Source organism: Vipera ursinii (genome assembly GCF_947247035.1).
Source record: "Vipera ursinii genome assembly, chromosome: 1".
Lineage (NCBI taxonomy): Eukaryota > Metazoa > Chordata > Lepidosauria > Squamata > Viperidae > Vipera > Vipera ursinii.
In genome coordinates, this window is record NC_139512.1 from 298,460,422 (window position 1) to 298,483,519 (window position 23,098).

General features: G+C 39.9%; 1 protein-coding gene across 1 annotated transcript in view; it reads left to right on the forward strand.

The window, feature by feature from the left end:
* Window positions 1–9,861: 9,861 nt before the first annotated feature.
* The window catches only part of DAAM2 (dishevelled associated activator of morphogenesis 2), a 135,282-nt gene continuing 122,045 nt past the window's right edge, over window positions 9,862–23,098 (forward strand). The window contains exon 1 of the mRNA XM_083349355.1: window positions 9,862–10,052. Within this exon, the coding sequence (XP_083205481.1) occupies window positions 9,879–10,052 (174 nt within the window). The 5' untranslated portion in view covers window positions 9,862–9,878. The remainder of the gene's footprint in view (window positions 10,053–23,098) is intronic.

Below are 23,098 nucleotides of genomic sequence, written 5' to 3' on the forward strand. Positions count from 1 at the left end.
TAAAGTTCTCAGAAGTGAGACCTTGACCTGTTTTTCCCATAGCCTGGAAGTGTGCACAGCCATTGCTTGCTGTTCATTCTGATTTACAGAAGTGTTGGAATATTCATAACTTCCAGAGGCAAGGTGTTCCACTGAATAATTCTGACTGTCAGGAAATTTCTCCTTAGTTCTAGTTTCTAATTAGTTTCCATCCATTGCTTCTTGCCCTGCCTTCAGGTGCTTTGGAGTCTAAGTTGACCCCCCCCTCTTCTATGTGGCAGTCCCTGAGATATTGGAACACTGCTATTTGAATTTCATATCTTCTTCTTCAACTGTTTGTTTTATGTTTTTACATAATAATAACAAAGTTATAATAATTTGCTTCTGTGGGGCTGTTTCAAGGTGGATGATCTCACATGACATCTTTTGTATTCATAAGAATGGGGCTTAAAAGTCACTGCTAATTCTCGGGATCCCAACTCTTCCCTTGGGCAAAAAGAAAGTTAAATTCTTAGATTCTCAGAATTTAGACCTTTTTTTATTTCTCTTAAACCAGTTGGAAAGTTTTCATTGATATGGAAAGGAAACATAGAATAGATTAAGAAGAAACATCAGGAACCAAACAGTGATATTTCAATAGTCTTTAAAAAAAAGAGCTGGCATATTTAGACTGTGCTGAGTGCAGTTTATTCGATGTTGTAACTTAGTTCTACCATTGGAAAAGCTAATGTTTCTAGGGCACGTGCTTGGTCTTCACAAGGGCACAAGGCAGCCTTGTTCAGGCAAATAAACAACACAGTGTGACTTAGGGCTGATTAAAGTGAATCAGTTACAGCAGCCTACTTGAGAAAACTCAGCTGTTGATGTAGCCCTGAGTGGTTCTGTTCACCTGCCACCTTGTTCCCTTCTGCTCTGAGGAGCCAGTATTTTGAAAGACAGCTTTTATTATTTACACTCAAAATGTAGTTTATTCTGCAGATTAAATGAAAAGGACGAAATGCTTGGGGGGTGGTGGTGGTGGGGGGAATAATACAAATAAACTCCAAGCTGCTGGACAACCAGTCCCTTAAAAGGACAAAATATGCAGGATCATGTGGACTGCACAGATCCTTTCTTTCAGACTCCTGGCAGGAGACTTCCTGTTTGGATGTAGGGCTCACAGTCTATGCAGTGTGTTAAGATCTAAGCATTTTTCCTTCTTTTCCCCTCCTCGGCTTTTCTGTAGGCAATTCAGACTTCTCATTCAAGGAACCTTTCAAGCACAGAGTGGCTCTCAGGATGTAAATTGGAAGAAATAGATTAGATGGCTATGCTGTCATCAGCCTGCAAGTAAACGTAGACTTATGTAAAGCCATAGGTCTACTCAGAATTGCTGCAGGATATTGATTGACTGGTGGCCAGTTGACACAACAATTTGTAGGTTAAGCAACTTCTTGCTGCTAACTAAGTACGATAGGCTGTGATTAACTAGGCATTAATTTATTATTATTATTATTTAGTTTTTTATGTTTACAATTCATAAATGGTTATTAAACAACATGTCTGGGTCTTAGCTTAATAACATATAATAAAATCCTAATCTCTATCCCGTTTTTTCAACCATTGGTAAAATACATCCCATATTTGAAAACATTCTGTATCTTCTTTTTCTTTAGTCTTCAATATGAGTCTATTCATTTCTGCACATTCCAGTATTTTCTTAATTATGTCACCTTCAGATGGTGTTTCTTCATTTTTCCAATGCTGCGCAAAAACAATTCTTGCTGCTGTTAATACATGTACCATTAAATATACATTTTCTTTCTCATATTTTCCTGAGATTACACCTAATAGAAATAGTTCTGGCTTCAAATCTACATGCTTTCTTAACATTTTTTTCTAACCAAGTATGAATTTTTGTCCAATTTTGTTTTTGCTTTAGGGCACGTCCACCAAACATGATAGTACGTGCCTGGTGTTTGCCTACATTTCCAACAATTGCTAGACATATTTTTAAACATTTTTGCTAGTCTGGAAATAGGTATTAATTTCTGATAATTTCTGATGTTCTGCTGTCAAGGGCAAGTTCAGGGCAGGAGAAAAACATCTCTAAAGCATCCCCAAATTCTAACAGGGGTGCACCATTCTGGAGGTTGCTTTTGGATTAGGAAAGACCCCATCTCTCCCTGCGTACTTCATATTTCCCTCTTCCCCAACTTTGACAGTATTTATTACAGTTGTTATTTTTTTGCTTTATTATTTTAATGTTCAGTAGTTTTAATGTTTGCAAGCCACCCAGAGTCATCTCTGGATAAGATGAGCAGCATCTCTATTTAATAAACAAACAAAATTAATAAGTAATTTGTAATTGACATTGGTTGATTTACAGTTAATTTATTTGACTCATTAGTGAATTATAGGACAAGAAGGATTGACCTACGTACCTGAGGCCCTTATTTTAGGCATGGAAAGCAATGCCAGCTCTACTATTTGGGGTAAATCAATTAGTTGTTTCTTTCTATATTTTACCAAAATTAAATTCTGGTAAACCACTGGCATAGCAGTGATTTGCATTGACAAATAATCTCTGTGGCTTGCTATTCAGCTTGACAGCTGGGGTCCAGCATTAAACTGTTAGCTTTTAAATCTATATAACTTTGCTGATTTTTAAACATGTCCATCAACTTGTTTCAATTGTTCCTAGTTAAGTTTCGCTACAGCATAGGGGTGCATGCTGTGTAAAAGAAAATATTTTTGAGTTTAATTGAAATCAGAAGCTCAAGTTTCCAGACTTTTGCATTGTGATTGAGGAGTTATATAATGGAATAAACCATTGCTTTTTGTTGCTAGGATTTCACCCATTGGTCATCACTCAAAGGATCCTGAATAGTTGTATGTTTTCCCTATCCTAGCTCTTTTGCAGGACCTGGTAACCTTACAAGTATAATTAATTCATAAATATTGTTTTCTGGTCCATTCACAGTTTTACTTTTTGGACTTAGGTTTAAGTAGTTTATTTAATATGGTTTAAAGAATGCCCAATTCTAAATAACTCTGGGCAGCTTACATTAAAAAAGAGAGTAAAAACAGCAAAAAAACAGATCATAAGTATACAGAAGGGAAACTCTGTATAACAACCAAACATCATAAAGGGCTGAACCAACATTCTACCTCATGACTCTGGGAGAAAAGTCAAGAAACAATCAGAAATAGACAGTCCCACAGATAGCTAGGCTCTGTGCCATGAAGGACTGTATATGTCAGACGTGTCAAACACAAGGCCCCGGGGCCAGATCCGGCCCACGAAGTGGTTTCATGCGGCCCGCGAAGCCATCCTGGAAACAGTGAGGGAACGGCCCCCACTGCCTTGGCCCTGTCCCAGAGACCCTCCTTCTGCCAGAGACCCTCAGATCTGTCCCACTCCTGCCCAGGCCCCCATAGGCACCCTTGATGCGAACGATGTAGAGCTGGCCACGCCCACCCAGTAGGCCATATGCACTCTAGCCACGCCCACCCAGTAGGCCACGCCCATCCAGGTCATACCCACCCGGCCCCCTGAGGGCAACTGCAAAGCTGATGCGGCCCTCAATGAAATTGAGTTTGACACCCCTGGTATACGTGATAATCAGCACGTTGAATTGCACACAGTAGCTAACTAGTAGCCAGTGCAGCTAATGGAGCAGCAGCATCACATGGATAGAATGTATCATGAACATCACTGCCTAACCACCAACTTGGACCAACTGTCCCTTTCGAGTGGTTTTCAGTGGCAGCCCCATATGGAGTACATTGCAGTAGTCTTAGTGACTATACTTAACATGACTAATTGTCTGAGAGGCTTCCCAATGAAGGACAGACATAACTGGTGCACTAGATGAATCTGTGTAAAGGCCCTCTTGGCCACAACTGCTTCCTGTTCTTAAGAGTCCAAGACAAAATCCTGATTGCACAACACCCTTGAATGTGCAATCCTATTCAAGATTAATTTTGGATCTCTTATCATTTTTTCTCTCTACAGTTCTAGTAGTGTTCCTGATGTCTCTGCAATCCATTTTGACCAGTCTAAGAGATAAGAGATACAGAGAGAAAAAGAAAGATTTTCTTTTTTTTATTGAAAAGTTTTACAATACATTTTATTTATAACAAAACAAAACAAAACCCCTCCCCACCCCCTCCCCTCTTCCCAACCCTCCCCACCCCCTCCCTCCCTCCCGCTCCCCCTCCCCGACTTCCCAGAGCTAAATACAAGGTATAAAAGTAGAAACAATCATAATCTACCATATGCAAACAACAATAAACTATTAAATCTATCGCACTTTAACTCTTATAAAATGACTACAAGCAAAGAAAGATTTTCAACAAACATGAAAGAGCAAATGCCTCTTACAAAGATATTGTACTTGACTTATTTTTTATATCTACAGTGACACCTACAAGAATATGGAAAGACTCTGATTCAGCGGAATATATTGATTAAAGATATTGGGCAAAAGAAGAAGGCCAAAAGTGAAAATTAAGGAAATAGATGATGGGATTTATCAGAGAGAATATTTTAAAAAGAAACACCTGTTTGAATATGGTTAAAGTAATAGAAAGATTTTGGATATGAGTTTTACTTTAAGAGGGAGGAGTCCCTCAAATAACATAGTACTCTTTCTTTCTTATCTTATTTTTTGAAATGAGTAATATAAAAGAGTTAGAATGGCTTATATGTAAGGATATTTTAGATATTTAAATGTGATTGATTTTAAGAAAATTACAATGGATTGAAAAAAAATGTTTTGAATAAGAGCTAAAAGACCAGATGACTAGATTTATTAAATGGAATATTTAAATATTAAATATATTCTTAATTATGGTAAAAAAGAATGGAAAATTTTTGGAAATAAATATGCATTAGTTTAGGGAAACCTGGACTTTCAGCACTATACTATCTTTTTATCCCTCTTTACTCTTTTCTTTTTTTCTCTTTTTAAAGTTTTATTTATTCCTTAAGTAAGGTAAAAGTTATGGGATGGTTTACATGAGAAAAAATAGAATCAAATATCTAATTGTAATTAACTTTGAGAAAATCTTAACCAGTAAGAATGTCTTGAATATTGTGGGAAAAACAAATGTAAATAAGAACTGTAAATGGGATCTATGATGAGGCAACCAGAATGACTAGATAGAAAAGAAATATTATATTGATGTGATTAGTATTTGTGGAAATATTAGAAAAAAAATTATATTCAATTGTTATCTATCAAAACAATAAGAATTGTATTAACTTAAGGTTGGTAAAAGAGAACATTATGGGAAGATGAGGAAATCAAGTAAAGCTACTATGTGGATTATAGAACATAGAAACCAATTGTTAGCGAATGTTTTTTAAATGTAAACACAGACAACACACTGTTTACCGAATATTAAGGTGACCATGTTAAAAAATTAATAAAATATATTATAAAAAAATAGATTAATTTTGGAAAATTCCTAGAATTGGGAGCTCCAAATATCCACATCCACTCACTCTTGTCAGGAATGAGCCTGAATCTGTTCCTCCCCATGCATTCCTACACAGTCTCTAGACATTGGGACAAAATAATAATAATAATAATAATAATAATAATAATAATAATAATAATAATAATAATAATAATAATAATAATAATTTGGATTTATATACTGCCCCTCTCCCGAAGGACTTGGGGCGGTGTACAGGGCAATTAAAACGCTATATACAACACATAATATACAAAAATTAAAATAAATTAAACGAAGTAGCCCTAAACAATAAAACACATTCTAAAATTTAAAATTTAAAATTTAAAATCTAAAACCCCAGTCCCTCAGTCCAGGCCGGCAATTTCAAATAGCCAAGTCTTCAGGTAGCGGCAAAAAGAGCGAAGGTCGGGAGCCATCCGGAGCTCAACAGGAAGCTGGTTCCAGAGGGCAGGCTTGGTTGGACCGCAAAAGAGATGTACAGTGGATATTGTCAGCATACTGATTATAGCTCACTTTAAACCAGCAAATAGCCTCACCCAGAAGTTTTATATAGCTGTTAAGCAAAATAGAGTGCTGAGTTGAGGCAGGCCATAAATGAGGGGCCACAGACTTGGTCTCTTCCCCCATCAACGCCAACTGAGACCAAAGTACAAAGGTAGGAGGGGAACCTTCTGCATGGTACATTCGCTGTAAATCCCCTCAACCAGTTCAGAAGACACTAGGAAGGATGCACCATCTCCATCAGGCTCTGTCAAAGGTCATTTACAAATATGATCAGAGCTATCTCTCTACTGTACCCTGCCATGAAATGGATCCAGATAATCCATTTCTTCCAGGATCCTTTAGAGGCTGCTGCCTAACCACCTTCCCACAAAGGGAAGGCTGGAGACTAGATGAAAATAGTCCAGAATTGTTGATTCATCTGTGGTTTCTGAGAGGTACATCATTGCCTTTTTCAAGGTCAGAGAAATACTCCCTCTCTTAAAGAAGCTGATACAATTGTATCGACCTAACCATAGGTCATCTGCTAGACATCTTTAACAATTCAGGAGAAATCTGAATCTAATAAGCAGATGGTCAAGCTTGCAGTCTGAAGGACCCTGTCCACTTCAACAAGAATCACAGACTCAAACTTGATCCAGGTAACTCCAAAAGACATTGTTCCAGGAATGGGAAATCAGATCTGTCCAGTTGGAGTCCAACACTAAGATCAGAGCAACCTTTTGCCAGATAATGATCTACCTTATTATAATTATAATTTTTTTATATTGCCCCTGTAGAACTTCCTGTGGTCCATGCCCAACAAAGAACAAGTTAGCTTAAACAAGGACACCAGACAGCTATTAGTGGATGCAATAAGGATAGTGAAATAATATGTTTTCATTCTTGTGGCCATAACATAATCCCAGATATGGTGTCTTTTTCGTGTTTGATCAGACTCAGTCTTCTTCCAAAGATGTTTCAGGCATCTCTTCTATAGTATGTTATATTACCCTGGGTACTTCTTGGCTAAATCATATATTTTTTTCTAACTTGTACCCAGTTCTGGCACATATATTATATAGTTATTTCTCTCTCCCAAGTGAATGAAACTGTTCTGGGTTAAACAAACAAAGAAACAAAACCAAAATTGATTGACAGGGCTAAAAGCTGCTTAGTTTATTTATTTATTTAATTGATTTATTTAATTAGATTTGTATACCGCCCTTTCCCGAAGGACTCAGGGCGGTTTACAGGGTAATTAAAACAAGAAATACAAAAGTTAAAAAGGATTAAAAAAAATTACAACAGTCCCTGAAAAAGTAAAAGCCCCCAATTAAAATTAAAATTAAAATTCTCAGCCTGGGCCAGAGAGCTTGAAGAGCCAGGTCTTCAGGTCCCGGCGGAAAGAACGGAGGTCAGGGGCAGTCCTCAGCTCCACGGGCAGCTGGTTCCAGAGGGCAGGCGCACCCACTGAGAAGGCCCTCCCCCTGGGTGTTACCCGCCGGCAATCTTTTACTGGCAGCACCCTGAGAAGACCCTTCCTGTGAGAGCGCACTGGATGAAGGGAGTGTCGGTCCGGGCACGCCCGACATTCGGATGGGCCGTGGGGAGACTCACCAGACCGCCAGGCTCCGGCCGAGCACCCCGACAGGCCCCGAAGCCTCCCGCCGGCGCCCATCGTCTCCCAGAGGGCCAGGTCGGCGTACGGCCCTCCCCAGCTGCCCGAAGCCTCCTGCCGGCGCCCGTCGTCTCCCGGAGGGCCGGCTCAGCATACGGCCCTTTCCAGCATCCCCGTGACCGCCCGGAACAACGTACCAGGCCGCAGGGCCGTTCGCCGGCTTCCTCAGCTCCTCGCCATGCTGCCGGGCTCCGGTAACGGCTGGCCATGCCCACACCACTCCGACGGGCCGGGGAATGGGACAATTGCAAGAACGGCGCAGCGGCGGGCCGCCTGTCAGCTGGGGAGGCCGCGAACCAGCCAGCAGGCTCCCAGAAGCTGTTTACAGGCCAGGATGGGGCTGTGTGATGGACTGCGCGATGGCCGCCCAGCGCCCGAGCTGCAGGACAAGAATGGGTGCCTGGGTGGGCCAGGGGGTGACGGAGACGACCGGTGGGCCGGGGAGGGGTTTAGAGCGCAGATTGCGGCGGTCTGGGGCGGTGAGGGGACAAAGGAGCCTAGGCAGAGTTCTGGGGGAAAGGAGGGAGGTTTAGGCTGGGGGGTAACTTACCGGCTGCATTGGTGGTGGGATGGGAGCCAAAAGGAGGGAATCTTGGGAGGCGGTGTTTAAGTAGGGTGGGGGCGTGGTGGTGTGATTAAGGGTGTGGTGGTGGGAGTCGGCTCTGCCGGATATTTAACAGCGTTGACTGTGCTGTGAAGTCAACGCTGACTTCATTTGTCTTTGAGCAACTGTTTATGCGGAAAATAAACACGGCTAGAAGAACCAGCTCCCGTTCCGGTTTCATTCTTTTGGTGACTCGTCGGACGGGGTCTGATAGGGAGCTTGATGCTGGCAGCAGGTATTCCCTCAGATATCTCGGACCCAAGCCATTTAGGGCTTTATAGGTCATTACCAGCACCTTGAATCTCACCCGGAGGGCAACCGGAAACCAATGCAGCTCGCGGAGTAGAGGTGTTACATGGGAGTATCGGGAAAACCCCATCACAACTCATGCGGCTGCATTCTGCACCAGCTGAAGCCTCCGAGTGGTCCTCAAGGGCAGCCCCATGTAGACAGTGTTGCAGTAGTCTAAACGGGAGGTCACGAGCGCATGAGTGACTGTGCGTAGGGCATCTCGGTCCAGGTAGGGTTGCAACTGGCGCACCAGGCGAACCTGTGCAAAAGCCCCCCTGGTCACGGCTCCTATATGGTCTTCAAAATTGAGCCGGGAGTCAAGGAGGACACCCAAGTTGTGAGCCCTATCAACGGGGGGGTAACAGCTCACCCCCCATCGTTAAAGATGGAATAGTCTGGTTAACCCGAGATGCCGATATGCACAGCCACTCAGTCTTGGCAGGGTTGAGACTAAGCCTGTTTCTCCCCATCCAGACCTGGACCGCCTCCAGGCAACGGGACATCACGGCGAGGGCATCGCTGGGTTGGTTCGGGGTGGAAAGAAAAAGTTGGGTATCATCAGTGTACTGATGATACCCCACCCCGAAACTGCGAATGATCTCACCCAGCGGCTTCATGTAGATGTTGAACAGGAGGGGCGAGAGAACCGACCCCTGAGGGACTCCACAAACAAGAGGCCTCGGGGTGGATCTCTGCCCTCCTGTCAACACCGACTGCGAGCGGCCCAGGAGATAGGAGGAGAACCACCATAAAACGGTGCCTCCCACTCCCAACCCCCTGAGACACCGCAGTAGGATACCATGGTCAATGGTATCAAAAGCCGCTGAGAGATCTAATAGGACTAGGACAGAGGAGCAACCCCTGTCCTGAGCCCGCCAGAGATCATTCACCAGCACGACCAATGCTGTCTCCGTGCTGTCTCCGGGCCTGAAACCCGATTGGTACGGGTCCAGATAATCAGTTTCCTCCAGGAACAGAGGAAGCTGATGCGCCACCACACTCTCAACAACCTTCGCCAAAAAGTGAAGGTTGGAGACTGGACGATAATTATTTAAAACAGCTGGGTCCAGGGCAGGCTTTTTGAGGAGGGGGTCTCACCACTGCCTCCTTCAAGGCGGCAGGGAAGACACCCTCCTTCAAAGAGGGTGTTTTATATTTTCCACTCAGATATCCCAGAGAAAGTCTTGCAAGACAGTGTTTGTTAATTTTATTATTTAATATTGCCTGCACCTCTTTCGTCCCCATTTTTTCAAAAGCTTGCTTAGATACTGTAGTTATCTCAAAGTATTCCATTCATGGCCATTCATTTGGAGTCTTTATAATGTTTCTTCTCCTTTCTCTGCAGATCATGACTGTTAGATAGCATCCTATATCACAATGACTATGGCTCCCCGAAAACGGAGTCGTCATGCTTTGGGGTTTCTTTGCTGCTTTGGGCGGAGTGATTTGCCTGAAATCAACCTCAAGGACAATAACCCTCTGCAGTTCTTGGAATTCTCAGTGCCAATCCCACCAGCCGAAGAACTGAATGCAAGGTTCTCTGAGCTTGTGGTAAGTATATTTAATTTTCTGGGCGGAAATGTCTCAAATTTTATCTCGAGTATCTCTGTGTTAAAACCTCTCTGTTTAACATCTCTGAGTTAAACTTGAAAGAAATTCCAGCTTTCAACACACTCTGGGTATGTCTTGGCAGAAGAGTATGGAAATTGAATGGCATTAGAGCTGTGTCACAGGTATAGATAGGAGTGACAATCATCCAATCCCAATTTAGTATAACATATTATATGAATTTGCCATTGTTAGTCATTCAGATTCACAAAGGCACTGATAATTTGGAATTATTTGTTGACCTTTAAATTTATGGAAAAATAAACATTTTTACCCCAGAGCTGAAGTTCCCTATCTGTTTTTTTGTTCCTCTGTTTTGCCGGGCAGAAAACATCATGTGAAATGATTACTGTATTCTGGACTGAATCTAAATGGGGAAAAAAAGGCACAGGAGTTTATGATAGTGGTAGTCTGGAATAGAAACAAAGATTGTAGGTTGTGGAATCTGCCTCCTAGGCTTCTGCTTTGAATAGATTGACAGCAGGCGGCTGCATTTGTATTGATTGGTTGTGCTGAGGTTTTAATTGAATCATAAAATTCAATTGGAAAATGAAGTAGTGTAAATTCAGTGACCTGGAAATGTTTGAAAGAGTTACATATATTTTTATTAGCAATTCAACTCTGCAACCTACTGTTGTACAAGGGCATGTAAGGGCATGGGCATGGCGCCATTGAATAGTGGCTTGAATGAGTGGATGTTAAATGAGGACTACCTGTCAAATTTTGACTTTTGATATTTGCCATTTGCTTTGTAGAAAGTATAATACAATGCTTTTGCATTTGATTCTCTTGATATTTGTACAGGTCATCATCATCATCATCATTATTATTATTATTATTATTATTATTATTATTATTATTATTATTATTATTATTATTTAAATTTATATACCGCCCTTCTCCCGAGGGACTCAGGGCGGTGAACAGGGCACATATAAATAAATACAAAAATTAAAAAGAGAATTAAATAATTGCCCAATAAAACAATACAGTATAAAAACCCATTAAAAACCCTAAAATCCCCCCATCAGGCCAGGCCAGCTTGTTCGAATAAGTGGGTCTTCAGACAGCGTCGGAAGGAGCGAAGGTCATGAGCATTTGTTGTTAGCTGCGAAGTCGTGTCTGACCCATCGTGACTCTATGGACAACGTTCCTCCAGGCCTTCCTGTCCTCTACCATCTTCTGGAGTCCATTTAAGCTCACGCCTACTGCTTCAGTGACTCCATCCAGCCAGCTCATTCTCTGTCGTCCCCTTCTTCTCTTGCCCTCAATCTTTCCCAGCATTAGGCTCTTCTCCAGTGAGTCCTTCCTTCTCATTAGGTGGCCAAAGTATTTGAGTTTTAGCTTCAGGATCTGGCCTTCTAAAGAGCAGTCAGGGTTGATTTGGGTCAAACGATTACCTTCCTTTTTTCTTACCAAAAAAAGCAGGTGGTAAAATGCAGTCTTAATAAGAAAACAGGCTGACTTTGTTGTCATCAGTAAATATTAATTACCTTGGATGCTTTATCTGCTTTTTGGGAAAGCATCTTGGCTACTTCTTGGACATTGGTTGACCTGCTCTCTCTGTCTTCCTTCCTTCTTGATTTTATCATTTTAACTCTCTCCAAATTGTTGGCACCACTTTCAAAAATACCTTTTGATGGACAATGGGTTCATAGTGTGATTACTTTTCTTTCTGCAGCCCAAGAAGTAAAAAAGCTCCAGACTTTCTTAATTATATGTTCAGACACCAACCTAGGGTTTGATGAATGTTATCGGCTTGCCTCCTTTAAGAGTTTGTCTAGAATTGAGCATTGTTTAGTCATTTATCCAGGTTTATTGTTACCGGGAAAATAAGAGGCAGATCAGGCTCTAGTCTTGCATGGAGCTGTTTATTTAGCATTTTCTGGATAAAATGGGTTTCCTAAATTTGTGTCACTTGCCTCTTTCTTGTATGCAATTTAGAGGCAACAGATCATGCGATGGAAAATTAAACAATTGGAGACCTTTTCTATATTTATGTGTGAACATAGTGCTGCTTGGTATGAGATGAGCTGCCGTAGAAATGTGACCAATTAATTAATTAATTTTCCTTTCACTTTTTCAACTAGTTTTTCCTCTGACCTTTGGGAATTTTTTTCTTCTCATCTTGTTTCATGATAACCTTATATTTCCTGCAACACTTTATGTTACTCTTTGCTTGATGTCTGATCACAGTTACTTTCTTTTGTGCCCTAATAGCAGATGAGTATTGGATTGTATAGTTAGTTAGTGCTAGGTTTGGCTAAAACCAGGGCTTTTTTTGTCATAGAACACCCAGAACGGAGTTCCGGCACCTTTTTTGGATGGAACCTTATAGGGTAGGCAAGACGGGTTATATGACATGTGTGAGTTCCGGCACTTTTTTCTTTTACAAAAAAAGCACTGGCTAAAACACCTGTCTCTCATTCAGTAGTCAACTTTGTCTACTATTCGAGATCTTACTTAGACCAAGTAGAACTTTTGTCTACTAGGCTTAATGACTTCGGGAGCATATATCACAATCCTAAGGCTTTTTGGGGGTTGTTTTTTTTTTAAAGTTATGTTTATAGTTCAATGATATTTCATTGTCCTGCATGCTGATTTTATACAATCGGCTGAAAGCAAGCATAGAAATAAAGAATAATAGCGATAATCATTAAAATTATTCTAAGCACTTGAATAAGGAACTGCTCTTATAAATTGGGTCATAAATTCCTCTTCATTAACCAGACTCTGTTGAACCTTGTTTTGACATTCCTTTAGGAAAGAGGAAAGTCAGAATTCAAAGAAAGTGCTTTATAACCAAATTAGTTTACTCTGCTTATCCAGGCCTTGCCTTAAGATAGGCTCTCAGATGTAAAGGAACTTCTTGAATTAGTGTTGACTTTCTTTTGGCCTTCTTGGAACAATGAAGAAAGACCTCCCTATATATTAGAGGATGCTGGCAGAGTATATCCGTACCCCAACAGTTGTGAATCTGGCCCATGGCCATAATTCTAGTGTGTCTTGGCTAGTTCCCCATTTTTCTTTGGCATGAATCACATTATTTGTAGTGAAGTACTTTTGCAGTTGGTGGTCTGTGCAAAATGTGCCAAGCTGGTTGTATGTCTGCTGGCAGTGCAGGCTTTTCTAAGAACATATGTTTTTCTTTGTGCAGATTTATTGACTGAAGAGGAAATAGGAGAATCTGGAAGATTTGCTCCCCCACCTCGTTTCCCTAAACTTTCAAGGTGTTATAAACTGCCATAATTCTATGGAATTCTGGTGGGGGGGTTTTCCAAGGCCTTCTAGAACATAATACAATAGGTGGCAACATTTTGGTTTATAACATCCTTTGATATTGCAGATTTCACAAATGAAATAAAACATTATCCCCCACAGATTAATAATAATAATAAGTTGGAAGGGACCTTGGAGGTTATCTAGTCCAACCCCCTGCTCAGGCAGGAAACCCTACACCATTTCAGACAAGTGGCTGGGCAGTCTCTTCTTAAAAACTTCCAGTGTTGGAGCATTCACCACTTCTGGAGGCAGGTTGTTCCACTGGTTAATTGTTCTAACTGTCAGGAAGTTTCTCCTTAGTTCTAGGTTGCTTCTCCCCTTGACTAGTTTCCATCCATTGCTTCTTGTCCTGCTTTCAGGTGCTTTGGAGAATAGCTTGGCTCCCTCTTCTTTGTGGCAGCCCCTGAGATATTGGAACACTGCTATCATGTCACCCCTCACCTTTCTCTTCATTAAACTACACATACCCAATTCCAGCAACCGTTCCCTATATGTTTTAGCCTCCAGTCCCCCAATCATCTTTGTTGCTCTTCTCTGTACTCTTTCTAGAGATTGAGGAATGAAAGAAAAACAAAAATATTGCAGATTAGAATTGTTTAGACAAGAGTGTATTGTCAGCCAGAAGTCAACATAGAAAAGCAAACAAAGCTTCTGGGGAAAGGGACAATAGCAATAATAAAGGATAAAATCTAATTATAGACAATGGGATTCACCGCATTACAGCTCTACTCTGTTTACAGCATTTTATTTTTATTTTATTTTTTTTAAAAAATACAACCTTGGAAGTACAAGTGCACAATAAATCTCTTCTAAAATGAGGCATTGGCCAAACCATAATACATTTTTCAGGAATTCATCTTGATTTAGAACTTTTTTTCAAAGTCCTCATTATTTTTGTTGCCTCTCATGTTGAAGAAATTGCTATTGTAAGTAACATGGGCTTCTTGTTTTACTTGTGCAATCTGCTCTGTAATTTATCTAGAAGCCTAAACCATCCTTGTAGACCTCTCATCCTCTGACAATGTGCATTTCAATTAATGCTTTATTGCAGAATGATACAGAACTAAGAAGAGAAGGTTAGAAGGTTTTGCTAGACATCCTGTGGTCCATTGGGCCACTGTTTCAGAAATGCTTCTTTACTGAAACAGAGAAACAGAATGACTAAGGGCAGATTTAAAAAAAGCAGTGGTAGCAAGGGCAACTTCCAACTTCCTGCCGGCTTCTTCATCGAGTTTCCTTGTGGGAATCTGGCAAGGAGCATTGGAAATCTTTCCTTCTCTTCCCAGCAGACAGGAAAGTGGCTGCTGCTGGGTGGGAGAGGGAGCGAAGGATTACAAGACTGGCTGGGAAAGTGTCATGGAACATTGAAAATGAAGATCACATGACTGCAGGAGCAGCGGCCAGCAGCATTGAAGCAGACACAACTTCCCCAAATTTCATTCCCTCAGGAGTTTATGGGTCCTACATTTTGAACACATTCTGTAAGTTGACCCATAGAAGATACCTTAATTCAAAAATTGTCACCTTTTGATGCAACATTTCATTCAGTTGTCGATCATGGCAACAATAGTTTTATTTATCAGATTTAGGCGCCAACATTCTCACTGAGTCTGGGCAGATAAAAATTCATAAACTCATTTCAAAAATACAGTTAAACCAAAATTAAAATGAAATGACAAACAAATAATAGCACTGACAAACAATAAGTTAAAAGGCAGAGGGAGCTTACCTATCTCTCTTCCCCCTACCCCCACCCCAGTTTTAGTGGTATATAGATTTGTTTATTATGTTTTATTTATTCTTTTCCACTTTGGGGACTATCTGGATAAGTTACATGCTGCACAGGATTAAGCATTATTATCTTCAGATCCCGCCAGTTGTAAGTTTGATTCCACTTTCTATCATTATCATCTCTTATTTTTATGAAGGTGTATACAACATGTGAGTATATGAAGCCACTTTGGTGCAGTAGTTAAGGTGCTGGCGTAGAAACCAGTCACTCTGTCTCTTAGTCCAATCCAACTCACAGGGCCAGTGTTGTGGGGAAAATAGGAGGCAGGATTAACTATGTCCACTGCCTTGAGTTCACCAAATATAAAAAAGGTAGGATAAAAATGATGATGATGAACATGCCATTTATTGTAAATTCTGAAAGTAAATACTTAATGTCCAAAGGATTTTTAGTGGTAGCCAAATTCTTGCTGTGATTCTGTGTAATTATCTCACATTGGTCAAGTGGCAAGGGTTGTAAAGTTCCTTAAGCAACTTTTTAACATTGTTTTAAAGCCACCCCTCAATCTATTATTCTTTCATATCTGTCATTCTGTATCTGTCAATCAATAAATCCTTTCCAGGAGCTGAATAAAATCCAAATAACTAAACAAACAAACAAATAAATATTATAATAGGCATCCTATGAAGCTGTTTGGACAACTTAGAAAATATACAAAAAAGTAATTCTTCACATACTGATAATTAACTTACCGGTATAGAATATCTCAAAGTGTAATGCTGTGACTAATCTGGAGAAGTTTTAAAAGGAATTGGACAAATTTATGGAGGGCATCTATGGAGCATATATTCATAGGACTTTCTGTCAGCTGAGTTGATCTGCATGAACTACAAATTAAAATGCCTGTTATCCATTCTTAACTTTTGTGCATGTAGAAATGCTTCAAAAATATTTGATGCAATAGCTAAATATAAAAATGTAAAACATAAAAATGCAAAAACCAAGTGATGATGCCCATAGGTTTAATTATGTGCCAAGTTTGTTTTTTCTAAGATGATTGTGGTGGTAGGGAGATACACAAGAAATCAGTTACTCATTAGGTTGCTTCATTTGCAAGATTGTGAACACATCCAATACTCAGCACAACAATCCATTTCTTTAAATAGGGCTAAATCCAGTAAAATGAAAATGTATATTTCTATCCAGAGCCCACAAATCTATACCAGAAATTTCACCCAGAGCTCTGAAATAGATGGATTTGAAGCAGCTACGGGAAGGGACAATTCACTTTGATTGCTTTTTTTTTCTTTAGTGGCAAGCCAATCATACAGTATATCTTATTGCATTCCAGAATCTGGTGATTTCCCCCTCTCTCTCATTCTTCTAAAACACAGGAAGAATTTGTTATTTAATTAACCTGAAATTATTCCTTTCTCAAATACAAACCTTGTATGACTGATTGACGGAAAGAAGCAGTGAGAATGGTGTTTTTGTTAAGTTACTCCCATGTAATGAATTAGTCACCCTTGTTTGCTGCTGAACAATACGTCTACTTCCTCTAATTGTTGAGCAAATAGTAGTGCAAAAGTACATAGATTTGGCAGAAAGCCATCAGTTCCCTACTGAAGCAGATGTTATTCACTGAAGTGTATGAATGACGGTCCCCGCTCTGTTGCATAACTATTTCTGGTTATCTTTGAGGCAGACTTTTGTAGCAGCATATTGCAAATAGCAATTTGTGATTCTGGATCTCTGGAGTGCAAGACTGCATCCCAGTGACTTAATCACGCTGATTGCACGGCTTTTTCTCAGAGAAAGGAGACGGAAAGGATGAGAGGATCAGTTTTGCTGGTTTCGTTTTATCAAGGGTCTTTGGTGCTCTCTGAGCTTTGTTGCTTTCTTGACAACGTTTCATTAGCCAAAGTAGGTAACATCATCAGTGCAACTTGCAAAAATAACCAAGCTCAGAGAGCACCAAGGATCCCTCATTTCAACCTACAAAGCTACAAATATTCTCTTTTATTGGTTTTGTTACTCAGATACTGTAGATCTTTGCTCCGGTGGTTACAGATACCATTCTTGGTTCTAAATAGTTCAGCAAAATCAATAACAATACATTAGCAATAGATAAAGTTTCCTATCAGTCCACTTACTGTATTTTAAATGCAGTAATTTACTGCTAATTACACAGAATGAAGTGATAAAGTGATAGGTGATATCCTTACATATTTTAGTTGGAGGGATTCATTCATATGTTACTTTTGAAATCTCTTGCATTTTTAAAGTTCCATCATATTTCCAGTTGCAGCATTGGAAATATAAACGTATGGTTTCTTTCTTTCACTCAGTAGACTGAAGACTTGGTTGCACTGGCCACCTATTTATTTACTTAAAACATTTATATAACCACCCATCTTATAACCAACTCTGGGCGGCTCCCAATCAAAAGTTACAAGAGCATAAAGACCATACTAAAACTAAACACATTAAAATTAAACACATTAAAAACAAAAACCTGGTGCCAAGTCAAACTTCTGATGTAGAGTCACCTAATCTTATCCCATTGCTTAGGCAAAAAGCCAAATCTTCAAAGTTTTATGGAAAGCTAGGAGACTAGAGGCCTGCTGAACATCAGGGAGAAGAGCGTTCTAGAGGGCAGGGACTGCCACGGAAAAGGAACATTTCCTAGCTCCTATCAGATAGCTGTATTTAAGGGATGGGACTAAGAGTGTGCCCACCATACCTGGCCTGCTAAGATGCGTAGATGTCCTTAGGAAAGGCAGTCACACAGATAACCTGTGATAACCTCAGATAACCAATGAGTGAATTGTCTATAGACCTAGACTTTGTATAGACAAATACAACGAAATATGGAACTCATTTATACAAAATGCAGTAGGTTCTATAAATGTATGAGAAACATTCATGTACTTGAATTGCATTAGATAACTGTGTAAAATTATAACGATTTACTCCTAAAGCGATATACTTTCTTTCTTTTTCATTTTTTGTCACCGCAGGTGTTTGTATTTTTAAGTGTCCATATTTCAAACCAGTTGCTTTGTCCATCTATAATATGTGGAGTGGGAATCCAGTGGATGCTTTACAGTGGCCATTAACCTATCTAATCAGTTCAGGGGTAAACTGAATTTTGGCAGGCTTCTGTGGTGTTTGTGGATAAAGGAACACATCCCTGTGGCCAAGCAGAATTTAGCATAATTCACATATGATAAATGAAACAAGGCAGGCTTCAGCAGAGATAAAAGCTGAGCCAGGAAAATGAACAGCTATTCATCTTTCAGCATGTTGCTTGTTTTCTCAGAACTAAATTCTTCTCTCTCTCTCTCTCTCTCTCTCTCTCTCTCTCTCTCTCTCTCTCTCTCTCTCTCTCTCTCTCTCTCTCTCTCTCTCTCTGTCTCTCTTTCTCTTTCTCTCCCTCCCTTCCTCCCTCCCCCTCCCTCCCCCTATCTGTCTGTCTGCCACATTTCTATACTACCTATCTCACCTCTAGACTGCCTTTTAGTGAGTCTTACTTTTGGATAGACCAATGAACTCCCTCATATTGACCAATATGTAATACACCTTTTTCCCTATTAAGAATTTAATGGTGATTGTTTTCTCCAGCCAAGTATATGAAATTATAGGATCAAAATCTGAACATCTGTGTGCCTTGATGACCTGGCAACCCTACAAGGTATAGATCGGCCTTTCTAATAATTTTCATGATGCAGCCTCCCCTGCTTCTGCTGGTGCTTTTACATGATGTTTTTACCGGTGAGGACAATTCAAGGTTAACCAGAAGTAGGTTCTAGTGCCAGAGTTTTGTTCAGCAACATCATTTGGAAAATAGGAAGCATGAAGGGAAGGGAATTGCTAAGGAAATGTGAGGGTGACAGAAATACTCTGCCTTGGAAATGCAGCCTGCTTTTGGCCCAGGGCCCTTTCTGTAGTGAGATTATTGTCTTTCCTGGCCCATGTTCCGTGGCATGAGACAGTCAACTTTTGTGTGGAATAGGAAGTGATCAGAAAGGTGTATGCCTTTGTGCTTTGGCTGAAGTCCAAATTGCCGTATTTCCTTCTAAGTGCATCAGAGCTTAGGAGCTGAATAGAAAAAATACATTAAAAAGCAAAATAAAGTGGGTGGAAGCCGGAAAAGTGGCAGCTCTTTTTTAACCTTTCCCAAACCTAGCTTCTCTGGTAGTGCCCATCTGACTGACTCTAGCCCTGGAAAACAAAGACAGGAGAGGGAAGGGGTAGAGAAAGTAAGTGCAGGGGAAAAGCAAAGTGAAGAGTGGGCATGCTGGATTTTTGGCTGAATCAACTGATGTTCTGACAGACAGACAATCAAAAGGCTCCTGTTGAACTTGACAAACTAGACTCCATTCCATGTCCTTCAAATTCAGCACTAGTTCTGCTGTCAAAAAAGTTGAGTTGAACAGTAGCAAGTAAAAGACAAGGGTTATTCTATTGCTGAATATGTCAGAAAATTCCTCTTTTGAGCCTAGAGCCTAGTTGTAGATCAGTTTTGAACCAGAAATAATGAACAGCCTTTAGAGGCAGCCCATCTATTTTATTTTTTTTGCCTAAATTTTGTAATGCTATCTGAAAAAGATGGAGGCAGAAAGGATTGGATGATGGAACTTCCTCAAGCAATATGAAATAATAGATTGTGTTAACTTTAGAGCTGATTTTGATAATTGTTCATTTTGCATATTGCATATTTTCTTGCCCATATTAATATCAGACAGGGACTTTTTATACATAAGAATTTCCTTAAATGTTTCTAGAAGCAGCTCCATGTAAACTGCATTATAGCTATCTAGTTTGGAAGTAATTAGTGATATGGCTGAATGCTAATCAGCGTTCAGATGAGAGACAGCGAAGAAAATCCATGTCTGTAACCTGGACTGGACAGTTGAAAAAAATATCCAGAAAATGGTAGCGCAATTCATTTCCATACCATTATCAAGAAAAAATGCATGGTGGTATCTGTGCGGTTATCAGAAGTGGAGGTAGATTTCAGCTTTGCTTGAGACTGTGGTTGGCCACGGTGTATGCATTGCAGTCCTAAGCTGTGGAAAAACATATTTTTGCCCTCTGCCAACATTCTTTCTTCTCTAGGAGCATAGAAGAATCTTCAGACACAGCATAACTCCGTCCAAGACTTGTCCTGCTTCACTGACTAAACTGGTTAACCTTAGGTAGAAGGAAATCTCCACAACTACGTGTTGGAGGTAGCTTAATTCTCACAATATTTTCGACAGAAAATAGTGAAAAGGGAGCTCCTGAATCAAAGAGTTTAGAAGCCCTCTTATGGAGAACACCAAATTTACTGTGCCTACCAGTTTCTATGCAATGACCGTTTTTTTAACAAAGAGAGCTTTGCACAGAGCTTAATGCAGCAGTTCAACTTGGATGAGGCCAAAAGAATGTGTGAACTTCGCTAACGCTACTTTCTCAAGGATGGAATGCAGTTATTACATCAGCCAAAAGTTTTCTAGGACATAGCTGCAAGTCCGGGTCCTAGAGAGCCTTCTAAATGCATCTCATCCTTGTGAGAAAATTATTTCATTTGGTGAATAGAGTACTGGCTTTCTTAGTAAAAGTAAGCAGAAATTTCCTTTGTTCATAGAAAAGGGGATACTTTGCCTGTGCTCAGATAAATAAATGTTCCAACTCCTTTCTGGCTGACTGTCCAAACCTAAAGCCAGACTGAACCTTGATAATACTCTCTGCTTGAATGTTTGAAACATGAAAGATGTTTCAGGAGAGATGAAAACCTTACAGGCTTACCTCCAAAAAAAGCAGGTGATTAGTGCAGAAAAAAAGAAGAGAGAAGGAAGTTGGAAGAGAAGTGTGGGTGTGTTGCTGGCAAGAACATTGCATTTATAGTCAGCATTAAAATTGTCTCCAAGCTAGAATTCACTCTGGCTTAATCTTCTAATGTGTATCATTGCCAAACATCAGCCTTGGAATATATGAAATAATAACAATAATACTATTGAGGAAAAGATTAAGCCAGAAAAAAAGTAAATTTTCTCACTGCTTATAAACTTAAAAAACTGCCCATCTTTCTACTAATATATATAGACAAAGACTTCTAAGATGGAGAAAATGATATCTAGGTATTCTTATGTTTTGGCAGATTTCAACTTAGAAATGAAACTCCATTAAGAAGAGTGTAATGTTGAAGGAATGAGTGCAAATATGCTTAAAATTCTGTACTTTTTTATTTTTAACATTACCAAACGAAATTCCTTAAAAAAATATGTTCTACATGTGGAAAAAGTTTGAAGAACTCTGCTCTATATCAACCATAAGATGTTAAGATGACCACCCACAATACTTGAATAATTGAAGGACTATTAATTAATCCCTGTGAATTTGTGAGGAAAAATATGTTTTTGAAAACCACTTGTTTTACCATAAAAATGGTTAAACATGGACTGCAGAAGTTTCTCCACCCAAACAAAACTTTCTGAAAAACTTAGGTAAGGTAAAGGTTCCCCCGCACATGCGTGCTAGTCGTTTCCGACTCTAGGGGCCGGTGCTCATCTCCGTTTCAAAGCCGAAGAGCCAGCACTTGTCCGAGGACATCTCCGTGGTCATGTGGCCAGCATGACTAGACGCCAAAGGCGCACGGAATGCTGTTACCTTCCCACCATAGTGGTCCCTATTTTTCTACTTGCATTTTTACGTGCTTTCGAACTGCTAGGTTGGCAGAAGCTGGGACAAGTAACAGGCGCTCACTCTGTTACACGGCACGCGGGATTCGACCAACCAAACTGCCGACCATCTGATCGACAATCAGCGTCCTAACCCACTGAGCCACCGCGTCCCTCTAATTGGGGAGAGATCTAATTAGTAATTAGTTAAAACATTAAGAAGCAGATAGTGAAAAATTGGAAAAGTTGTAAAGGAGCAGACCACCAACTGCACATCAGATATCTTGGATTACATGTTTTTTTTCATTTGCCATGCTACCAAGAGCTGATGGAATTTGGAGTTCTAAAAGGCAATGGACACCACCAGTCTGCCACCCTTGAAATGGAAGGATATAATTTGTAGATTCCTTCAATGATAGCCAGGGGAAATTGCTTTCTAATCTACTCATAAATAAGTAGGAGTGTAAGAGACACAGTGATGAGGCTGATTTTAAAGTTAGACCAGACTGGGAAGAATTTAGAAGGATTTAAATTAGGCGATGTCTAGATTTATCTCTGTTAGTTAAAAAAATCCTATTTCTCTAAGCTAGAACTGTGATGAGGAATTTGATACAACAACAACTGACCAGAAAATATTTTCTGGTACAAAAGTGGTGATAGCCTAACAAGATGAAATGGTGCTCTCTCTCACATTTAGGGCTGTCTAGAAGAAAAGTTAGCAGAAGTTGGAATGGCTAGAATCCTTGTTATGTTCTTGATACTTGTTGTAAAATGTGTAATTGTAATTGTAATTCACATCTTCAAAATAATAACTGTATATTCCTTTTTACTTTACTTTACTTTACTTTACTTTACTTTAGAATAGAATAGAATAGAATAGAATAGAATAGAATAGAATAGAATAGAATAGAATAGAATAGAATAGAATAGAATAACAAAATTGGAAGGGACCTAGAAGGTCTTTTAGTCTAACCCCCTGCTTAAACAGGAGACCCTATACCATTTTATCCAGTCCCTTCTTAAAAGCCTCCAGTATTGGAGCACCCACAACTTCTGAAAGCAAGTTGTTCTCCTGACTGATTGTTTTGACTATCAGGAAAGTTCTCCTTAGTTCTAGGTTGTTTCTCTCTTTGTTCAGTTTCCATCCATTGTTTCTTAGTCTGCCTTTTGGTGCTTTGTAAAATAGGTTGACCCCCTCTTTTTTGTGGCAGCCCCTCAAATATTGGAACACTGCTATCATGTCAACCCTAGTTCTTCTTTTCACTAGACTAGACGTACTCAATTCCTGCAACCGTTCTTCATGTGTTTTA